Here is a 19,176-nt window from a genome sequence, read left to right as displayed (position 1 = left end):
TGCGAAGGTAGGTCACGCCAAACGAGCGAGCCAAATTAGCAAGCTTCCGGGCAGGGCCAAGCGAGCAAAGAGCTGGCCCATGTCGCCCATGGGTGGTTCGGGTTCGGGCCGGGCTGGGCTTAGCCCGGTCCAAATTGGGCTGGGTCGGGCGGGGCACAGGTGGGTTGGGCCTTTTATCAGGTCTAGGTAAGACCTTAACCATTTGTGATAAGTAGTCATACCTTTCTATGCAACTTTGAGATTAGTAAAAGAAATAGGATATTTTACAAATCACACTCTATATTTTATTTATTTTGTGATTCATATTTCGTTTCTGACGATTTTGTAACCTGATCCTTTATTTTTCTCTATAATTCTCGTTTAACATTTTGATATTATGTTGACTAATTGATATCGACTAAATTACTAAAATATCATCACCACTATTTTTTTTTCTCCTCTCTACCTCTTCTCTAAAGAAATCTTGGGTAATTTAGGTATTTATAAATTATTTCATATATTATGATGAAATATACATTTGCTAATTGCTGGTATCGTTTAAATTAACGAATGGTGTTAAATAAGAATTATAAGGAAAACGTCTTAGTCGAGTTACAAAAACCTCAAAGACGAAATATGAATCTTAAAATAAATAAAATATAGGATGTAATTTTTAAAATTTCCAAGAAACTATTATTAGATTTTCTTGGCTCAGAATATTGACGAAAAGAAACGGTAAAGTGGATAGAAAAATAAGCTAACATTTATTAGTAATGTTTGATTATTTTTCATACATAAGGAAGTGTTAATTCAGGGATAAAAGTACGTCTTCTTGTGGGCCCTAACTGGGCCTAATTTCCTGCTTAAGCTCTTATTGGGCCTAGTAATTGCAATCTAACAATAATTAGTGAGAATTTTGTCATTTCACCCCCCATAATACGTGTTTATTCCTTATAGCCATACGGCCCATGCTACTTCTCAATTGGACTTTTCTGAAGACATCCCCAAATAAAATGTTTATTTAGTGGAAACTGTAAAAGTGAATTAAAAATAGTGAAAAGAAAAGATGAGCTGCAAATCCAAATAAGCACATAACATATGGTGTGAAATGAAAATAATCCGTTCAATCTCTTGGCTCTCCCCAGCCGAATCCAACGATGTTCTCCAACGCCCACGCGGCCCACTCCTACCCTCTCTTCCCCTACTCCTCCTCTCGCGGCCGCCGCCACGCCGCCGCCGACTCTGTCGAGCTTCGCCGGAGGAGGATCACCTCGTCCCAAGCGAGCGAGGAGGCCTCGGAAGTCGCGCACGAGGGCCCGCCGGATGGGTCTTCTCTGAGAGGCGCCGACGTTCTAAGGGCGCTCCAAAAGGCCGTCGCAGCGAAGGAGACGGCGCTGAGAGAGAAGAGGAGGAGGAAGAAGAAGCGATCGCCGACGCCGGCGGTCGAAGGCGGAGGCATGGAATTCGAAGACGTCCAACCGATCGAGATCCGCAGCGATTGGGACACGCGGATCGAGGAGCTGGAGAAGCGAATCCAAGAACTCCAAGAGTGGTACTACGATTAGTAGAGTCGATTCACTGAGTTAGAATCAGAAATCTACTCTTGATTCTACTCTATGACAAATAGGCAATGGAGTCGAACTCACGTTTGAAATTTGAGAAATTTCCCTCTGATCTTTTTGATGATTTTTGTATACATGATAAGAAGTTTAGCTTGTTAGTATCTTTGCATGCTTAGTGTTCTATCTATATGGCATGGCATACTAAATGTACGTTTGATTACTTGACAAGAAAATTTTGAGAAAGTTATCCTTGGAATAGGTAAGTTTATATCCTAAATCCTCTATAAACCATTCTGATGAGAGGGTGTATAAGGGTTGGGATGCGCCTATGCTTTCACTGACGCGTAACCGATGGTTCTGATCGATCTCACACGAATCTGTTTGAATGAAAACCGTGCTTGTAATAAGACTCGATCTTATCTTAGGACACAATCAAACTAGGTTATTCCTCTCAACATCTATGGCTGCTAGGCTTTACCTCTTCTTCCACACCAAAACTCCACCAATGAAAGTAAATGACTGGTGAGAATGCTTCATTTGTGTCTCCACCTTGGCCTCAAGTATGTGGTGGTAACACACATCACTGCAAAGTCTACAGATAGTTCTTTCTCCACTGCAGTTCCAGCTCTGTCTACATTCCAATACCACTGTGGTGGCAACTATCCTTTTTAGCCATAAGATTTACCCATGGAAATTTTGTGGCATGCCCATATCTTGGTTCCTGATAGGGAGGGTTGGCCACTATTGTTGTGGCTCTATCAGATTGCAGTGGTCTAGTGATTGGTTCTTTGTGAAAGCTTTGGAAAAATGAGTTCCCACACAAGTCTCACACCTTTGTAGTGATTCCAAACTGATCCAGTTCCAGCGTTTCGTTCTAGTAGGAACTGGATTGGAAATTGCATTAAATGGTCATGTGGTACGGCCATTCCTATTAATGTAAGAAGAAACCTGAGCATCGAATATCAGGCCTATGCATTCCAATGGCCATAACACTGGACATAATAATTTGTAAAAAATAGATATTTGTGCATCTTAAATAAGTTTAATTAATCAATGAGGAGGGAAAAGTAGAGATGCTATCGAACTGGGACACAACAACCCAACCTAGTCATTGCAATTATGGAACCTTTTAATTCTTGCAAGATCATTGATATACGTAATGATAAGTTCATTTTCAGTTTTAAATACTTCATAATAGATTATATCACAAACACAACAACAACATGAATCATACAGTAACTGGGAAAGAGAAAGCACATTAAAAATTTCTCCTGTGTTTTTTACCAGATTGCTAAATTACCCAGTCAACTGCTTACGCTCAAAGGTAGCTAGTGCAATTCGATCATATGTTAGATATGGAACCATGTGACAAATTTCTACATCTTTTTACTCTATTAAGTACGCTGATGAATGGCCAGGAATGCAGTGATGATGATACTGGAACGGAACCAATGTCTCATGGAAGGTAGCAGCAAATAGAAGCTCAAAATTTTTTAAATTAGTAAGGATGGTATCGTCGTCCACGGCTGCCTTCGCTGTTTCTACCACCTCCACTGTCACTTGAGCCACCCCTGCGGTCACTTCTTCGAGGCGGGGGCGGTGGAGCTTGTGCACCAGGCTGCTGCCTGAATAGTTTGAAACTTATGAAAATAAGGTGCTGACCCCAAGAGTGCTAGCATACATAAGTACATAATAGATGACAATCTTCTTACAGAACATATCCCAGGCGACCATCAGGAAGTACCATCGGCACCATCCTCATCCCTGACGGCATTGGTCCTCTACCATATATTACGGGCTGCAAGATTTTCCATACAAAAAACTACTTCACAAACCAAAGCAACAAGCATATCCAGTTGATTTAAAGAACAGAAATGGAGCCAAAGATGCAAGAAAGAGGATTATCCAACTCCACTGAAAGTGAAAGAAATATAAACCTGGTTATATCCTGAAGAACCATATCCACCACTGCCACCACCGCCACCACCACCACCACCATACGCACCATATGGATCTGCAGGATAACCGTAAGGAGGATATGGAGGAAAACTTGGAAGTAACCCAGGCTTCTGTGAATAATCAGGCTTCTTATCTGCTTGAGGTTTGGCAAGGGAAGCTTCCACAACATGTCCTGTGGTCCAATAAAATTTAGATATCTAATATTATATAGCACCAGACAATATAGATTTCATTTACTAACTAGTTACAGAAAGCTGAAGATATATGATGGAATAGGTATACATGGAGCTAATCAGAAACAACTAGACACAAAATTAATTTTCTTGAAATGCCTTCAATCGGGACCAATTAAATAATAGACATGTTAACTCAAAAAATAATCATGATCCACTAAGATGGATGAAATGCATGACAAATACACAGAAAGGAATACCGTCAATTTCATATTTTTCAGTTCCTTTTACTGCCTTCAATGCACTAGATCTCTCTGCAAAATGAATAAACCCAAAATCCCGCTTCTGTCCAGCTTTAGCAGGTGGCAGGACAACTTTTGTAATCTCTCCATGACGTTCAAAAATCTCCTTAATCTTTTCTTTTGTGATATTCTCTGGCAGATTTTTCACATAAATAGCTTTCACCTGCAATTTAAAAGGGCATCACCCAAAGCGTTGTAATTGGTCATAACATGCAGCACAGTCTTCAGTGATTCTTGCAATAAATTTCCAAACAATAGGAACATAAAAAATAGAGCTTTATTTTACCTTTTACTTTACATGCACTGTGTGGAAAACAGATGATGAAAGAGATTAGTTCAACAACATATGCTCGAGTGCCAACAAATCAGATATGTAAAATAAAACCATCAAATGAAATTTTATTATTCCATAAATAGAAAAAAGATGACTCAGCAGTTCCATAACTGACAGAAGATACAATTAGGTTCAGAACTTCAACTTGAATCACAAAAGTGTGGTAAGCACCAGCCGAGAGAAGATACACTAACATTAGTGCATCACATAAGCAAGGAGAGTAAAGAGATGAAGATAGGTACAGGTGGGCAAAACTACACCATAAAAATATCAAACATGGAAAATCAGTTGCTTCTTGCAAGGTACTAAGAAAAGATGCCAACATCAACATATATCATAAAACAAATACAAGAAGATACACTAACATTAATGCATCACAAAAGCAAGCAAATGTGGAGAGATGAAGTTAGGTATGGGAGGTTGAATTGATAAATCCGGTGGGCAAAACTACACCATAGAATCAAAGACATGGCAAACCAGTTGCTTCTCATAAGGTACAGAGAAAAGATGTCAAATCAACATAAATAGCAAGAAAAATATAACTTCTATGCTAACAACTATTGACGGTACCTTGTGCAATATACAACTGGCAACACAATGTGCATCAAGTTCTATGATGTTTATACATGGACAGTAAATACAATTTTACAAGACAAAATGGTTTATCCTTGTGGCTTCATGATTGGACCTAGACCTGGATGCCGGAATACATGAGGATTATCCCCCTTTTGTGCAACCCAATAGCCGATTAATGCCATAATTATCCCATAAGACACCAACATTTCTCAGAGTTGCACAAAGTACCAGCCATAAAAAGAGAAAGTAAACTGCAACACTGGAAGGGCAGAACATGCTTAAAAGTGGTCATCTAAATTGTAGCTCGCAGCAACTAAAGCATAAGAGACAATAATCAGGTGAATTATATGAACTTCAAAAATCAGTCTACCAAGATGCACAGTACTGCAGCAATTCTAAGCTGTATACAGATTAGTGGCTCTGTGCAGCAGCAGAGAAAATGAACTAGAATGGAGGCCATAAAGGAAGAAAACCACACTGATCTTACAACAAAGATCACGATGGTATGACATGTAAGCAGATGTACATGAGACACAAGAAGTGCAAATATACAGACTGAATTTCAAGATTTGCAGGGCTCATGGTTATTACATTTCCCAGGTACATGGACAGCAACAATAAGTTACAATATGGTGATTGGCCAAGCAGCGCTTTATATGTAAAGAAAGGAAGAGACAGGTCACTAGAAAAGAAGAAGCTGCAGAGGAGCCTTCAGCATAGATTATACCACAAGCACCAAGAAGATAATAACCAATAATGCAAGAAAATTTCATTTCAAATTATCTAGGATGGTTAGTCCGTGAATAAAAACAATGACCTAGTTTTGTATAACCCTTGTTAGAGATCTAGGAATAGACATACATGGCACTGAAGAGATAGAAATCTCAAGTTAAAATTGAAAATTCAATGCCACGTAAAAACACAAAATTAGTTAATAACTTAAATATATCTGGGATTAATCAGAATCAACTGAAACTCTGGCACCAAATTAATGTAACTGAAAGGTAGCTGCTGAGAACCAACAAAAATAGCATCAGAAGGTAACATATCTCAAAACAAATCTCGAACAGACAACATAGTACATAATATGACCCCAAGCAACATTCTATTGGAAGGCTAATAACCAAAGGAGTAAATTATTATAAAATATTTGCTTCTATGATTCTTCTAAATACAGTTTCATTCTACTTCTAATGTAGTACCAATGAAAAATCTCTTCCTTATTTCATTATGATCCTATTCTGGCAATAATTTATCCTTCTGTGTCAAGTAGTTTCTGCTCAATGCCACAATAGTCCACCACATGGTCACTATCCTAGCTTCCGAAATACATCAATCGTATTATAAATGGCCATTAAGTCTATCAGCGCTATCAAACATAATAGCTAATCACACTGAGAATATAGCATGATGTATGTACCATACAGAATGTTAGAAGTTAGAACAAAGCACAATTTGTTCTGCATTTGACCACTACCTGAGCAGCAGCAGAAGAATCAGATGAGCTCTTAGGGTCAGCCCAGCTGACAGTCAAATTGCTTCCCTCAATTTTGAAATCAGAATTTGACATTTTCTGCCTTGCGTAGTCAGCACAAGCATTGTTATGATACTCAACAAAAAGAAAACCACGGTTACGGCTAGGATCATGTTGATCCTGCAATTGTCAAGGAAATGAAACATAATTAAGCATGTAAACAGAGCTCAAAGATGTGCAGAGCCATTAATTTCATCAAAAGAATAACCTTAAAGAATTCAACATTTTCAACACCAGGGCCACTCTCTTCAAGCATTTTTCTCAGTTCTTCCTCTGTCAAGCTCTTTGGGACATTCCCTACGAACAACCTGTGCTTAGCTTGTGACAAGGAACACCTCAGGGTTCTCCCCTAAATGAAACAAGAGAATGACCAATTACCACCTCATCAAAAAAGTAAAAATAAAAAAAATGTAAAGAAGGGACCAGACCCAAGACACCATTGAAAGCGCACCTTGAATTCTTTATCATGGATCTCTTCAATCGCATTTTGTGCAGCATCCCTAGTAGTGAATGTTATGAAGGCAAAACCTTTACTTTCTCCGGTATCCTTATCCTTCATCAACCTTACCTGATTCCCATCACCCAAACTTAACACAAGATCCTAGTATAGAAAAACCCACTGGAGAAAAAACAGATGGCATCACAGTTATCCCTTCTCTCACCTCAAAGATCTCACCAAAAGGTTGACAAAGCTCTCGCAAGTCCTCTTCCTTCGCATCTCGCGGCAACCCACCAATAAACACCTCCGACCCATGAGGTGGAAGGGCGAGCAGCTCAGCCCACTTCCTCCTACCCTCCTCGTCCTTCGGCCCGACTGCGTTCTCTACTTCTTCTCCTTCCTGAATCGATCCAGGAGCTTCGTCGGCCCCATCAGACGCCCCCGAAACTTTCTCCTGCCCCTCGCCTTCCGACCCCCACTCCTCCGCCGGCTCGTCCTCCTCCTCCTCCTCGAATCCCTCCCCAACCTTCCTATACCCCTCATCCTCCCCGCCATCCTCGTCGTCCATTATGTCCTCCTCGATGTCGTTGTCGCCCTCGAGGTCGATTTGCTCCTCCGGCTCCGCCATAACTCACTACCTCTCTCTCTCTCTCTCTCTACTCACCTCTCTCTACAAATTTCCGTTTAATAACCCTATCCAGACTATAAACCACGAAATATTAGTATGAGAGCAAATCCCAAATACGGATAAAAATGAGTGCGTAATAAGATCTATGGAATTATGGATACCTTCGGGAGGGATAAAAACGCGGATTGTTAAAACCCTAATCTCCAAATCGGGATAAAAATAGGGGATAAGGGTAGGAGGCATGAGGAATTTGGGGAATAGAGCATGAATAAATCTTTGTTCCATGAGAATTAGATTTAGAGTGAGAAGGCGAGCTTACTATTTCCTTTTTTTCTTCGGCGATCGATCGCTTGTGGTGTGTGGATTGAGGAAGAAGGGGGAAAGGCCGATAGAAATGGTGGTGGCATTTTATACAGGAAAGAAGACCGTCGGATGGAGAGCGGACGGATGGTGATGAAAGTGTGGCTTGGCGAAAGTGGCAAAGTTGGCAAGTTGGTCACGAGCTATTTTACCAAACTAGCCCTTTTGCCAATTTTATTTTCTGAAATAGACCCCCACCCAACCTTAATACTAAAACGGAGGCAGAAAAATACCATGTTCAACATTTTATATATAAAATATTAATCGGTTAGACATCTTATTATTAAAATTTATTTTAAGGTCATAATTTTCTAACTAATAATCTACTTTATTAATTTTAACCGAAAATTAATAAAAAATTTAGAGTGTCAGTATCTATTTCCCATAATTAACTGCTCTCAGAATTATAAATAGGAAGGATAGCTCATCCACCACTAGTGGATCACCTCATGTCTTCTGTCAGAAATAGCTAAGTAGGAGAAAAACATCATTTGTTTCTGGTAGCTATAGCTAATATATATATATAATTATTGAATAATGGTTGATGGTATTAGTTTAAACTATTGAGGGAGTAGGCAATTGTCCCCCTTGGATCCTTCTCGCTATTAAGGAACATTCATGCCGCAGGCAATCAGACACTAACAAGAAGGCTTAGAATATACATTAGTATTAACTACCAATATAGGTATTAATATTATACCTACGTTCTTTTTTCAGTATAGGAATATTATTCACCAGAAGTCCATTTCAAATCCCCCTTCACCAGCTTCACAGTTAAGGAACACTTTGTGTTAGGTTATTATTGAATGGTTGTAAAATCTCTAGACTCAAAGGAGAAATTTTATTGTGAGAATATCATGACTACTACTTTGGCTGCAACTCCAAAGCCTGAAAAAAGGTAGTTGAGTGGTTGACTCATCCTAATTAGCTATCACCATCAAGTCCTTAGCTATCACCATCAAGTCCTTAGTTATCATCATCATTATCAACTCCTCTATGTCAACCATCAACATCGACTCCTCAATTTTCGTCGTTACCGTCAACTTCTTTACATTCGTTGTTACCATTGACTCCTCCACGAATTTGAGTGAGCTCCCCGGTACTAGGTAACTGTTAACTATCAACACATGTTATAATATACATTTCTTGTCAAAATAAAGGTATTCTTCACCAAAAATCCATTTATGTCAAGAAAATATATTCACAAAATGTTACTAACAAAGTTTCGTGGGTTAACCCCAACTCATACTTTGTTGAGTTCCCCCGCCAATTTTATAGTTAGCTTTTACTGTGGTTCGTGAATAATCATTAACTGTTGATGCAGCTTTGTCTCTTTAGTAGAGACTTAAAGTGACCCTAAAAAAATGAAAGTCTACTGTGAGCATACTTCAATAAAAACTCTAGCTCAACTTCAAAGACTCTAAAGGAAAACTGCAGTCAACTCCTCTCTCGATTCTCTAGGGTTTCTACAATAATCTTAAGATGTCATCCTCTATAAATTCATGCTAGTGCGAATGATAGACTCACATGTTGAGTTTCTCATATAGTGTTACAGCACTTGTTGGCCTATTGAACTATCTACTCTTTGTCTGATTCTCCTACTATGATTGTTTCTTCCAACGTACCGATTGTGAAGTCAACCACTTCAAGAGATTTCCTCCAAACTTCTTGCCCCAAATTATGTAGTTTTTAAGATGCAAGTGCTCCCTGTCCTACCCCGCCATGTAGGGGTGTAAATGAGCCGAGCAGCCTGAGCCCAGCTTGGCTCAGCTTGAGAGATGGAAAATTTCAGCTCGGCTTGAGCTTGAGCTCGATTTGAGCTAGAAAAACTGAGATCGGCTTAGCTCATCTCCAACTCGATGAGGCTCGAGCTCTGGTCGACAGCTCAACTCACTATGGAGGATTTGAGTCGAGCATCAATGAGGCAGCAGAAGGAGGGAGAGGGTCTCGACATTGTCACCATCTTCAGTTTAGCCACGTTAGAAGAAACCCTCACTAGTGGCGGGGATAGCTTGCTGAAGAGCAAAGTGATGGAGGGTCCGATTGGAGAAGTCTTTGTAGACTCACATTGGCCAGAGCAAAGCTCTCATACCACCAACATCAACACTGCAAGTCACCACCTCGACCGCATCGATCACGCCCGCTTGCTTCCGTTGTAGCCCCACAAAGGACTTTGTTGAATCCTAACCCTAGCCCTAGTATTGCTCCAGGCTTAGTGAGGAGGGGAACGACTTCGATGAGGACATTTGGTGTGGCTTCGGTGAGGATGCTCTATGTAAATGAGCCAAGCTTGAGCAATGGAGATGTTTAAAAAAGATCTAAAAAATTATAAATAATCCAAGCATGCATGCAGGTTCGGCTCAGGCAGCTAAAGTATGCCCATCAAATCATTCAACTAGTCATCCTCAAGCTCATACTCGAGCCTAAGGTCTTGCTCATGGGTCCAAAGTTAGTCCACATGAGGTGGTAGAATTGATTCCCAAAAATTTAGCTTGCCTCGAGATTTGTTCACTTCATCTCCTCCATGCAAATGCCTTAACCCTAACTCTAGGGCTAAAAATAAATTTTGGCCTAAGGAAATTACCACAAGCCACTATAGCCTTAGTGGTGGCTGGGCAAAATTATTGGTCGATGACAAGTATTGTCCGGTAGGACCTTGCAGCAACAAAATGACGGTGGAGGACCAAAATCGAGCTCAAGCTTGATCTATTTCAACGATGGCTAGGGTGCGTCGTCGATGGGTCCACCAGCCCTTGGTGACTACAGATGGGGCCTAGGGCCCCACTATAATGGAGCGATGGCGATAGGAAGCCTCGACGAATCCACACCAATGAAGACGTAGCTTGCAATGATAGTAGTCATTAAGTTCGGCCACTCAATGATCATCATCAATTGTGGTGGCCACCATTGGTTGGCAGTCGAGCCAAATAAGCCGGCCATGGGCGTTAGTGGTCATGGAAGCATCGCACTCACGGTCACCAGCCATAGAATTGCTGTCGGGAGATTGGTCGTCGATAGCGAACTTCTGGCCTATGCTTATGCGAACGGTGGCCATGGTTCATGTGCGGGTGGTCTGAGAAAGGAAATGGATGTTAGGGTTTGGACTGAGCAGGCATGTTTCATCACCAGTAAAATGCTAAGGTTTCAACCCTAGCTTCCATCGTGGCTGGGGAAGACAGCGATGGGCACATCACGAGAGGCTGCACCAGTGTCTCTCTGATGGTGACCTAGGTTTGTAGGGGTGGAGGGTGCCCTATCACGACTAGAGGAAGGGTGGTTGCTACGGTTTGAGACTCCCTTCCACCTCCCTCACGGGTGGACTCATCTAGCTATGGCTAGCCCTTTCTACCGTAGTCGGGGTGACAATTTAGATAGAGTTATTTTGGATCTAGTTTGACGTGATTCTGAGATCGAGGTGACAAGATATGATCAAAATAATGGAGAAAGGTCAAAATAGAATAGAAATAAAAATATCTAATATTGCAGTGGTCGTCGAAGGGTGGTGGTTGGTCGGAAGGTGGTGGTGGATAGTTGTAGGTGTGGGTGGCTCATGGAGGGTGATGCTGGCTAGGGTTTGAAAGTGGAAGTAGGATTTTCTAATTAAATATACTCCTAAAAAAATAAATGGATATGATTAAAAAGTAAATAATGCTAAAAGAAATGGATTAAATCCCTAAAATAAATGTCTAACTTAATTTTTCTTTTAACATCCAATAATATCAAATGAACCATGATCACTCATATTTATAAGAGTAGAGTCCTAATAGATCAGATTCACATGTGAGTTATCTACTTTAATTCAAAATTAAAGACAATAAACAAATATAACCAACTTGACTTGACTCGACAATTGTGGTTGGATCATAATAATGATGTACTATTGTTGTTTAGCATATGTTGCTTGTAAATATGATCATTGGACGTTTTGGGTTATAAAAAAGATTAGTTGGAAATAGGCATGTGCATATCACTTTTCTATGTAATTTCCATGTTGCACGTTCATATTTGATCTATGCTATTAATTGTATTAGTACTATGATTATTCTTGTTAGAAATATAGTAGCAAAGACCACTTTAATCCAATACTTATTAAGTAAATGAACCATATTATTTAATTGGTATTTCTATAGTTGAATGGCATTTTTAAGCTCTACAATTATTTTTATCATGTGTATTATCCGGTGACATATGTAGCCTAAGTGGAAGATTGTTAATAATTTGACAATTAGTTAATTTCAATGTTTAATAAGATACGCATGAGTCTGCTATTTATGTTAAGCCCATTTAAGTAATCTACACATTTAAATTTATTATGGGCTTTAGAGTACAATTAAGTTCATATGATTCCAAATGTGTAGAAGCCTCGGTCACAATTGATGGCCTTGTGACAATAAAGCTTATTGGGTTGTGATCCCCAATAGTGGTTTGATAAAAACACATTCAGTTCATGCTCCCAATTGTTATGAAATTGCAAAATATGAAACCATCCCTTGGAAGTTTCCAACCGTCTCCCTTGTCTTCTTTTCGACATCAATAGCAATGATGATCGATTCAGGTTAGTTTTAATTGTTTATAATATCTCTAGAATTATATCTATATGATTCACCTGATTTTGTTTCGGATTCAAGAAAATTTTCATAGAATTAAGAGGGATTGTTAGATTATAGAATATAAAAATCATGTTTTCCTAAAAGCTTAAGCTTTTTAGAGTAGTTTGTAAGTCATCATCATTATCATTATCATTATTATTTTTTGTGAATCCAGTTTTTCATTATTGAAGCTGAGGGGCTTTTGTATTGATAGTTAGTAGGTTTCTATCTTTGAAGGATTGCACATAAGCAAGTTTCTTGATAATTTGTGGGTTACACTAATCTTCGATAAGGTGAAAGGTTTTTAAATAATTATTCCTGATTCCATCATATACCAAAGTTTCATCTCATCCACTTTGCTAGTATGCAAGTGCTACAACTCTTGTTTAATAAGTTCTTTAATAATTTAAATGTCTAAGAGCATCTCCAATCGAGGACTCTATATTTGGATCCTAACTCTAATGCACCTGGCTCTATATTAATTAAATAAGATATATATATATATATATATATATATTATTTATTTTAAATCACTTAATAGATCCTCTTAGTGTTATTATTTTTAGTAAAAAATATATAGTTAGAAAATTCTCATCGAGATCTTCAAGATAAGAATAATATTCAATAGTTTCGGAAGTAATTTTAAATTACTAATTTTTTAATTAAATGCATTGAAATTATATTACACAAAATAAACATTACATAGCATTACTAAAAATATTAAAATTACATTATACAAAATAAGTAGAAATGAACATTTAATAATAGAAATAATAACTATTTAATAGTCTGGTAAATATCTCTCATGCCACGATTTCAATAATTTCTTACTCGACATAGGAAGATCCAAAATAGAGAGGATCATTCTGAGTTTTAAAATGCACTGATTGAGCACTTACAAAAGAATATAATTTTTAATATAATTTTTATTTGATATATTTTATGTTTGAGGTTTTTAAATAATTAATGTATTTCATATTTAATGTATTAATATTTAATATTTACATTTGAAAATAATTTTGAGTCATTACTCGAATAATTTTAGGACATATCGATCTTAAATAATAAAAAAATTTATGTAATTTAAAATTTTAAAAATTTTAATTAACTTAAAAATAATTTAATATTAGACTCATTTTAAAGGTCTTGATGAGACCTTTTTAAAGATACTATTTTTGTTAAAAATTGATTAGTAAAACTAATTATATATTCAGTTTAATTAACTATATTATTTAATAGAGGATATAGATGAAACTAAAATTATTGAATTAAATATTTAAAAGGCAAAATTGAAAATTTTAAAAATCTGAAATAATATGGAGCCAGGGTCCAAATCTTTTGGTGGGGCATCTAGAGCTACGCTGTAGCTGTGGAGCCCGGTAGGAGATGCTCTAGCTTATCCGGATCCCATTGATTTTAACTTTTGTTATGTTTTATATTTACTTTATAACTTGTTACATGTGTTCTTATTGAAAAGACATATCCTCATACTATTTAATCTCATAGAGAAAAAAAAAATGCAGGATGATGAGAATTTGACAAAAGAACAGATTGAAGCAGATATAAAAAAGATTAAGGATGAAAAAGCTGATGATGAAAATCTGAAACAAAGGTTTTTTTAGTTCATATAATATGCTATTTTATTTCTAATTCGTGGTACAATCTAGTGAGTTGTACGAGGTGTTCTAGGCTTTTTTTAGGCATGATCATCGTACCTAATGGAAAGAGGGATGCATGGAAGCAGAGGCTAAACTCATTGTGAATATCATGTGTCATTCATGCTAAGGTTCTGAGAATTCATTGCAGTGAATTTAGCCCCGGATGACTTACTGTATTACGATTGCAGATTATTAGTAAGGCCTTCTTCATTATAACAGTGGTATAGTTGTAACCTTTGAAGAAGGAAATAAATATATTATATAGCATGAACTTTTGTGTACTAAATGTACCTTTTTAAGACAATATGACTTTCTTGGTGCTTTAAGTTACAGGCGTAAGCTGATATTATCTTACTTGTATCTAGTAAAATCTGAAACTTTTTTTATCTCAGGAAGTTCTAATTAGCTTTCGTTCTTCCAAATTTTTTCAGAATTTTCGGATGAAGTAGATACATCATTGGTTTTTCCAGCTAAAATCCTTTTTGCTAAATAGAAAAGGTCTGAAGTCCTTCAGGACATCATCATGAGATTCTAAGGTGAGTATGTTTATTAGCTTTTCTATGAAATCTATGTGCCCTATGGCCTTCTCTTTAAATGCTATGACTTTGTAATCTAGTAAGCTTATCTTGTTATCTTTGGTTTCTATGTAGTATTATTTTGGATCTAATTTACAGTGAAAGTGAATGCTCACATAACAGCAAGGTTGTGAAAACATATTTGGTCTGAAGCAGATGTTGAAAGGTGTTACGTAATTACTGTGACATTCATAAAGAAAATGAGTTGTTCATTGAGGTTACACTAGTACATAGGTGTATATTTCATCGTAATCATGCGCAATTAGATAAAGGAAGTTTAAGATCTTGCTTCATATCTGAATCTAATAAAACTTTGCTTTCACCCATGATTAGCAGGTGTTCTCTTCTTTCCTCTCACTTCTTCTGATTATCTTATCGTGCTCATATGGAGAAAATTCTTGGAGATGAGAAAAGGCTTTCTGAGCTTCCTCAACTTGGTATCAGGGGCAAATTCCAATCCATAAGATAAAATCCAAATGCTAAATGTGAAGATGGGACTACCTGAGTGAGGGTCCCTTTAGAGAGCCACAATCACGATCAAGTTTTCTTATTATTAGGATTTCATTGTCTTTGTATATGATGCAAATGTAGTTACTAATTCACTGCACAGTAATCATAAGATGGAAACATAATGAGCATTTGCTTCCCTATGCCTCTACTTGTTTTTCTTCTCTTCCTGTGATTGTCTTGAAGAATAGGGATGGCGAGACACCTTCCGTTGCTGCAGTTGGTTCCTTGAAAAGTGTGGATCCGGACAAGATTATTCTCAAGTTACTTGCGAGTCTTTATTACATATTTTACGTAGTGAAAACAGCTTCCTTCCATGAAAATGTGATGCATGAATGGTTCCAATGTATGATGAGTTCTTACTACATACAACACAATTTCTGTGTCACCCAAGCTGGACTTTCAAAAATCATCTTCATGTGTACCAGTAAATGCCCAACAAATTTCATAAGTTGTTCTTTAACCTACCTTTTGTATAAACTGTTAGCTTATCAATTACTCTAGTACTAGGTTATTCTAAGACGACCCTGTCGTGTGGGCTCAAGTGCAAGACATTTTAATGCTTGGAAGTTTCATAATTTAATTAATATTAACAAAGTTGGATTTCTTGTTGTTCCCTTTTCCTATGAACATGATACTTTGTGTATTCTTGTCATCCTCTTGCATTATTTTTTAAATTTTGGACTGTTACCCGTGTTATGTCTCGTGCACATGCTAGTTAACAACCCAAGAATTATGTCTCGTCAATTTTAGAAGCGTTTTTACTTCAAATAATTTGATAATTAGATCTACGAATTTGTTAGTAAAAATGTCAAATGCCCTCTCGTTTTCTCTTTGTGCAGTATTCATGTAAAATATTAAATTTAAAAGAAATAATTTTCTTGTGCAATTAACCCCCAATTGATCAGTATATGTTTCACAATCCAGATGATGTTAAAAGGTTCAAGGCAAGTTAAGATTTGAAGTTCATTTGATTTTGAGTGCAAAATTCTAACTTCTAGTTTTGAAGAAGGTCCATCTTTACTACTAGCAATGCTCCATCTCTTCTGCAAGAGGATGCAGCTTCAAGGCCGCATTTTGCTACGAGTCCAATATCGGCTGACCAATCTCTCCTTTCCATGCCTACAGATGAGGAAATATTCACTATTATCTCATTTTTTGCGACAAATAAAGCTCCAAGTATTGATGGATTAAATGCTAAATTTTACACATCTAATTAGAGTTTCTTAAAGCAGGATGTTTATCAATTGATCCGGTAAGTTTTTCAATAAGGTCGGCTTGATTTTGATCTTAACAGAACACTTATGGTGTTTATTCCTAAGAAGGATAATGCTGAGAAAATTGGTGACTACCGGCCCATTAGCTTATGTAACACCATTTAATTATAAGCTAATATCTAAGCTCTTGGCGACCCATAAGAAGCCTCTTATGAACTCTATAATCTCTTCTATTCAAAATGCATTTATTAGGTAGATCATTGATAATCATGTGCTTGCTCAAGAGGTGATGTTTTATATGGAATCGTCGAGCTCTAGGCAGGGTATGTTCACTCTCAAAGCGGATCTTTCCAAAGCATTTGACAGGATGGAATGACGATTTCTATGTGATTGTATGCTCCTTCATGGCTTACCATAGCACTTTATATCATTGGTGTATGCTTGTCTTTCATCTACTTCTTTGTCAGTAGACTTGGATGGTCAAATTGGAGGCTTCTATTATATTCAGAAAGCATACTAATGCAGCAAGAGATTATGCATGCTCTTAGTGTGATATCATTTTTGCCTGAAGATAAATATCTAGGTTCCCCCACTCATTCATGAAAGATCTAAATACCAAACCTTCATATTTATCTATGAAAGACTTTAGTGTCATCTAGCTATGTAGAAAACAAAATATCTAAGTCATACTGTCTTATCTTCTATACCAATTTATTTCATGTCTAATATGCTCATGCCCAAATTTTTGATAGAGAAGCTTGACGGCGTTATGAGGAATTTTTGGTGGAACCCTTCTATGACTAGACTTGGTGCTATGCCAACTTAAGAATAAAGAAGGTCTTGGTATCCGATCCTTGGAGATTGTCAATAAAGCTCTCATATTCAAGTAGGCATGGCGCCTTAACACTAAGACGTATTTCTAGAGAGAACTAAAAGCCAAATATCTTACCAATGTCTCCTTTTAGAAGGTACCTCATAAATTTAACTCTTCTTGTACATGGTAATACATTCTAAACTACCACAGCAAATTAGAGCAATTTATTGTTTGGGAGATTCACTCAAGGGCTTCAGTCTCTATATTGCATGATCGATGGATTCACAATATGGATATGTCATCCTATCGACTGCATGAAAGTATCACCACTATCAATCATCTCCTCCACTCTAATGGCACCTGGAATCCCACTACATTCCTATTTTCCTCCTGATGTTGTATCACACATTGTCTCTATCTATGTCTCTGAGACATTCTTAAATGAAAGAGACAAGCTCCTTTGAACTCCAGCTAAGAATGGACATTTCTCTTGCAAATCTGCATACCATTCTCTAGCGAGTGGTATTATGATGCATCTTCTTCAAGCTCTTATGTGCACAAGCTTTGGCGTTGGGTATGGAGTTCTAAAAAACTTCTCCCTCGAATGCAAACCTTTCTTTGGAGATGTCTTCAGGATGCACTTCCCTCTAAATTGACATTGCATTCTCGTCTGCCTCAAATAGATCCTTATTGCCTACATTGCCTTAAAATGCAAGAATCTACCTTTCATTTATTAGTGGAATGTGCTTATGCCCGTGGGATTTGATTTAGATTTGTCTACAGATAGATTGAAAATGCATCTAATTTCTTCCAATAGTATTCAAACATTATATTATCTGAACATAAGTATGATCTTGATCATATTACCATTGTATTATGGAATAATTCTGCTATATTTTATCATATCACATTTGATCCTGAACAGATTTCAGGTTGGATTTATAAAGACATGGTAGTAGTAGATCTAATGCATGAACTCCGTTCCAATGAAATTGCTAGCAATTCCCCTCAATTGGATAACTCTATCACATATGGGAATTACAATATTTGTTGGATAGATGCTACTTGGAACAAAAATTTAGATGGAGATTTGGTCTTTATTTTTGCGTAAGTAATCTGGGTATTTCGATTAAGCAATTTCTTTATCTGCCACATTGCTCATCGGCACTTGAAGAGGTGGTGCGTGCCATTCTAGTTGCATGTAGATTGATCTAAGATTATGAGCCTGCTGCCAAAACAATCATACTTTCTGATTGCCTTCACTTAATTAAATCCATCAGAGATTGTTTGTACAACATCATCAACTGGACTATTCGTCCGATCATCAATGATTGCAAAGCTGGGCTTAATGAGCTTTCTTTAGTTCAAATTTTGTTCACAGAATGTGAGAATAATCAAACTTCTCATGATTTTACTGCTTTAGTTTTATCTTCAAAGTCTTCTTCATTAATGTATGATCTTTTAAGCTCAAACTCTTTTGTTGAATGAAATGACTACGGTCTTTTTCCTTAAAAAAAAAGGTTTTCTTTGCAGCAAGTGGAGGTGTACTCAAAAACAAGGTTGCAGTGGCCAAATTAAGGAACATGTTGGTACTCATGGTATGCTTTGTCTGTTTATAGTTGCAACAACATTAATTGGTTAGGCTGATCAAAGTAGTTAGCTTACTTTGCTACACAAATTTCTTTCACAATTCAAGCTTGTTCTCTTACAGTGAATGGGTTTATTTAAAATCAAAAAATTTCAACCTAGTTTTTTTTTTTACTATCTCCGATCTTATTTCAGCCCTTTATTTTTTATTGGGTTACATAAATTTTAACCCTACCCCCGCCCCCAATACTTATACCTAAAATTATTTTACCTTCTGTACTTCAAAAAGTCTCAAACTAATCCCTATACTTATAACTAAAGTGAAACTGTTAGTTTTTCTGTTAAATTTAGTTGAGTTCTATACACATTTTGGTCATTTATCT

At 37.2% G+C, this 19,176-nt stretch overlaps 1 protein-coding gene across 2 annotated transcripts; it reads right to left on the bottom strand.

The window, feature by feature from the left end:
• Positions 1-2,694: 2,694 nt before the first annotated feature.
• On the bottom strand, positions 2,695-7,929 carry LOC140771343 (heterogeneous nuclear ribonucleoprotein Q). 2 transcript variants are annotated; one of them, XM_073112848.1, is made up of 9 exons: positions 7,806-7,929; positions 7,082-7,560; positions 6,871-6,987; positions 6,628-6,768; positions 6,363-6,539; positions 3,934-4,138; positions 3,479-3,672; positions 3,254-3,339; positions 2,695-3,166 (listed from the first exon to the last, which is right to left on the bottom strand). In XM_073112848.1, the coding sequence occupies exons 2-9, from the start codon at positions 7,484-7,486 to the stop codon at positions 3,040-3,042; spliced, it is 1,452 nt and encodes a 483-aa protein (XP_072968949.1). In that variant the 5' UTR covers positions 7,487-7,560; positions 7,806-7,929; the 3' UTR covers positions 2,695-3,039. The 2 variants fall into 2 exon arrangements, with proteins under 2 accessions (XP_072968949.1, XP_072968957.1); XM_073112856.1 differs by having other exon boundaries at positions 7,648-7,863.
• Between the last annotated feature and the right edge of the window lie 11,247 nt (positions 7,930-19,176).

The sequence above is a fragment of the Typha angustifolia genome, chromosome 2 (assembly GCF_048772165.1).
Source record: "Typha angustifolia cultivar Huaian chromosome 2, ASM4877216v1, whole genome shotgun sequence".
NCBI classification, from domain to species: Eukaryota; Viridiplantae; Streptophyta; class Magnoliopsida; order Poales; family Typhaceae; genus Typha; species Typha angustifolia.
This window is presented reverse-complemented; position numbering and strand designations above follow the sequence as displayed.

Bases quoted from the DNA above. Each gene is read 5' to 3' on its own strand.
- LOC140771343 (XM_073112848.1), bottom strand. From the start codon at position 7,486: ATGGCGGAGCCGGAGGAGCAAATCGACCTCGAGGGCGACAACGACATC. The intron at 6,769-6,870 runs GTGCGCTTTCAA...TGTTTCATTTAG, and splicing joins TCCATGATAAAGAATTCAAG to GGGAGAACCCTGAGGTGTTC. The intron at 4,139-6,362 runs GTAGTGGTCAAA...TTTAAATTGCAG, and splicing joins ATTCTTCTGCTGCTGCTCAG to GTGAAAGCTATTTATGTGAA.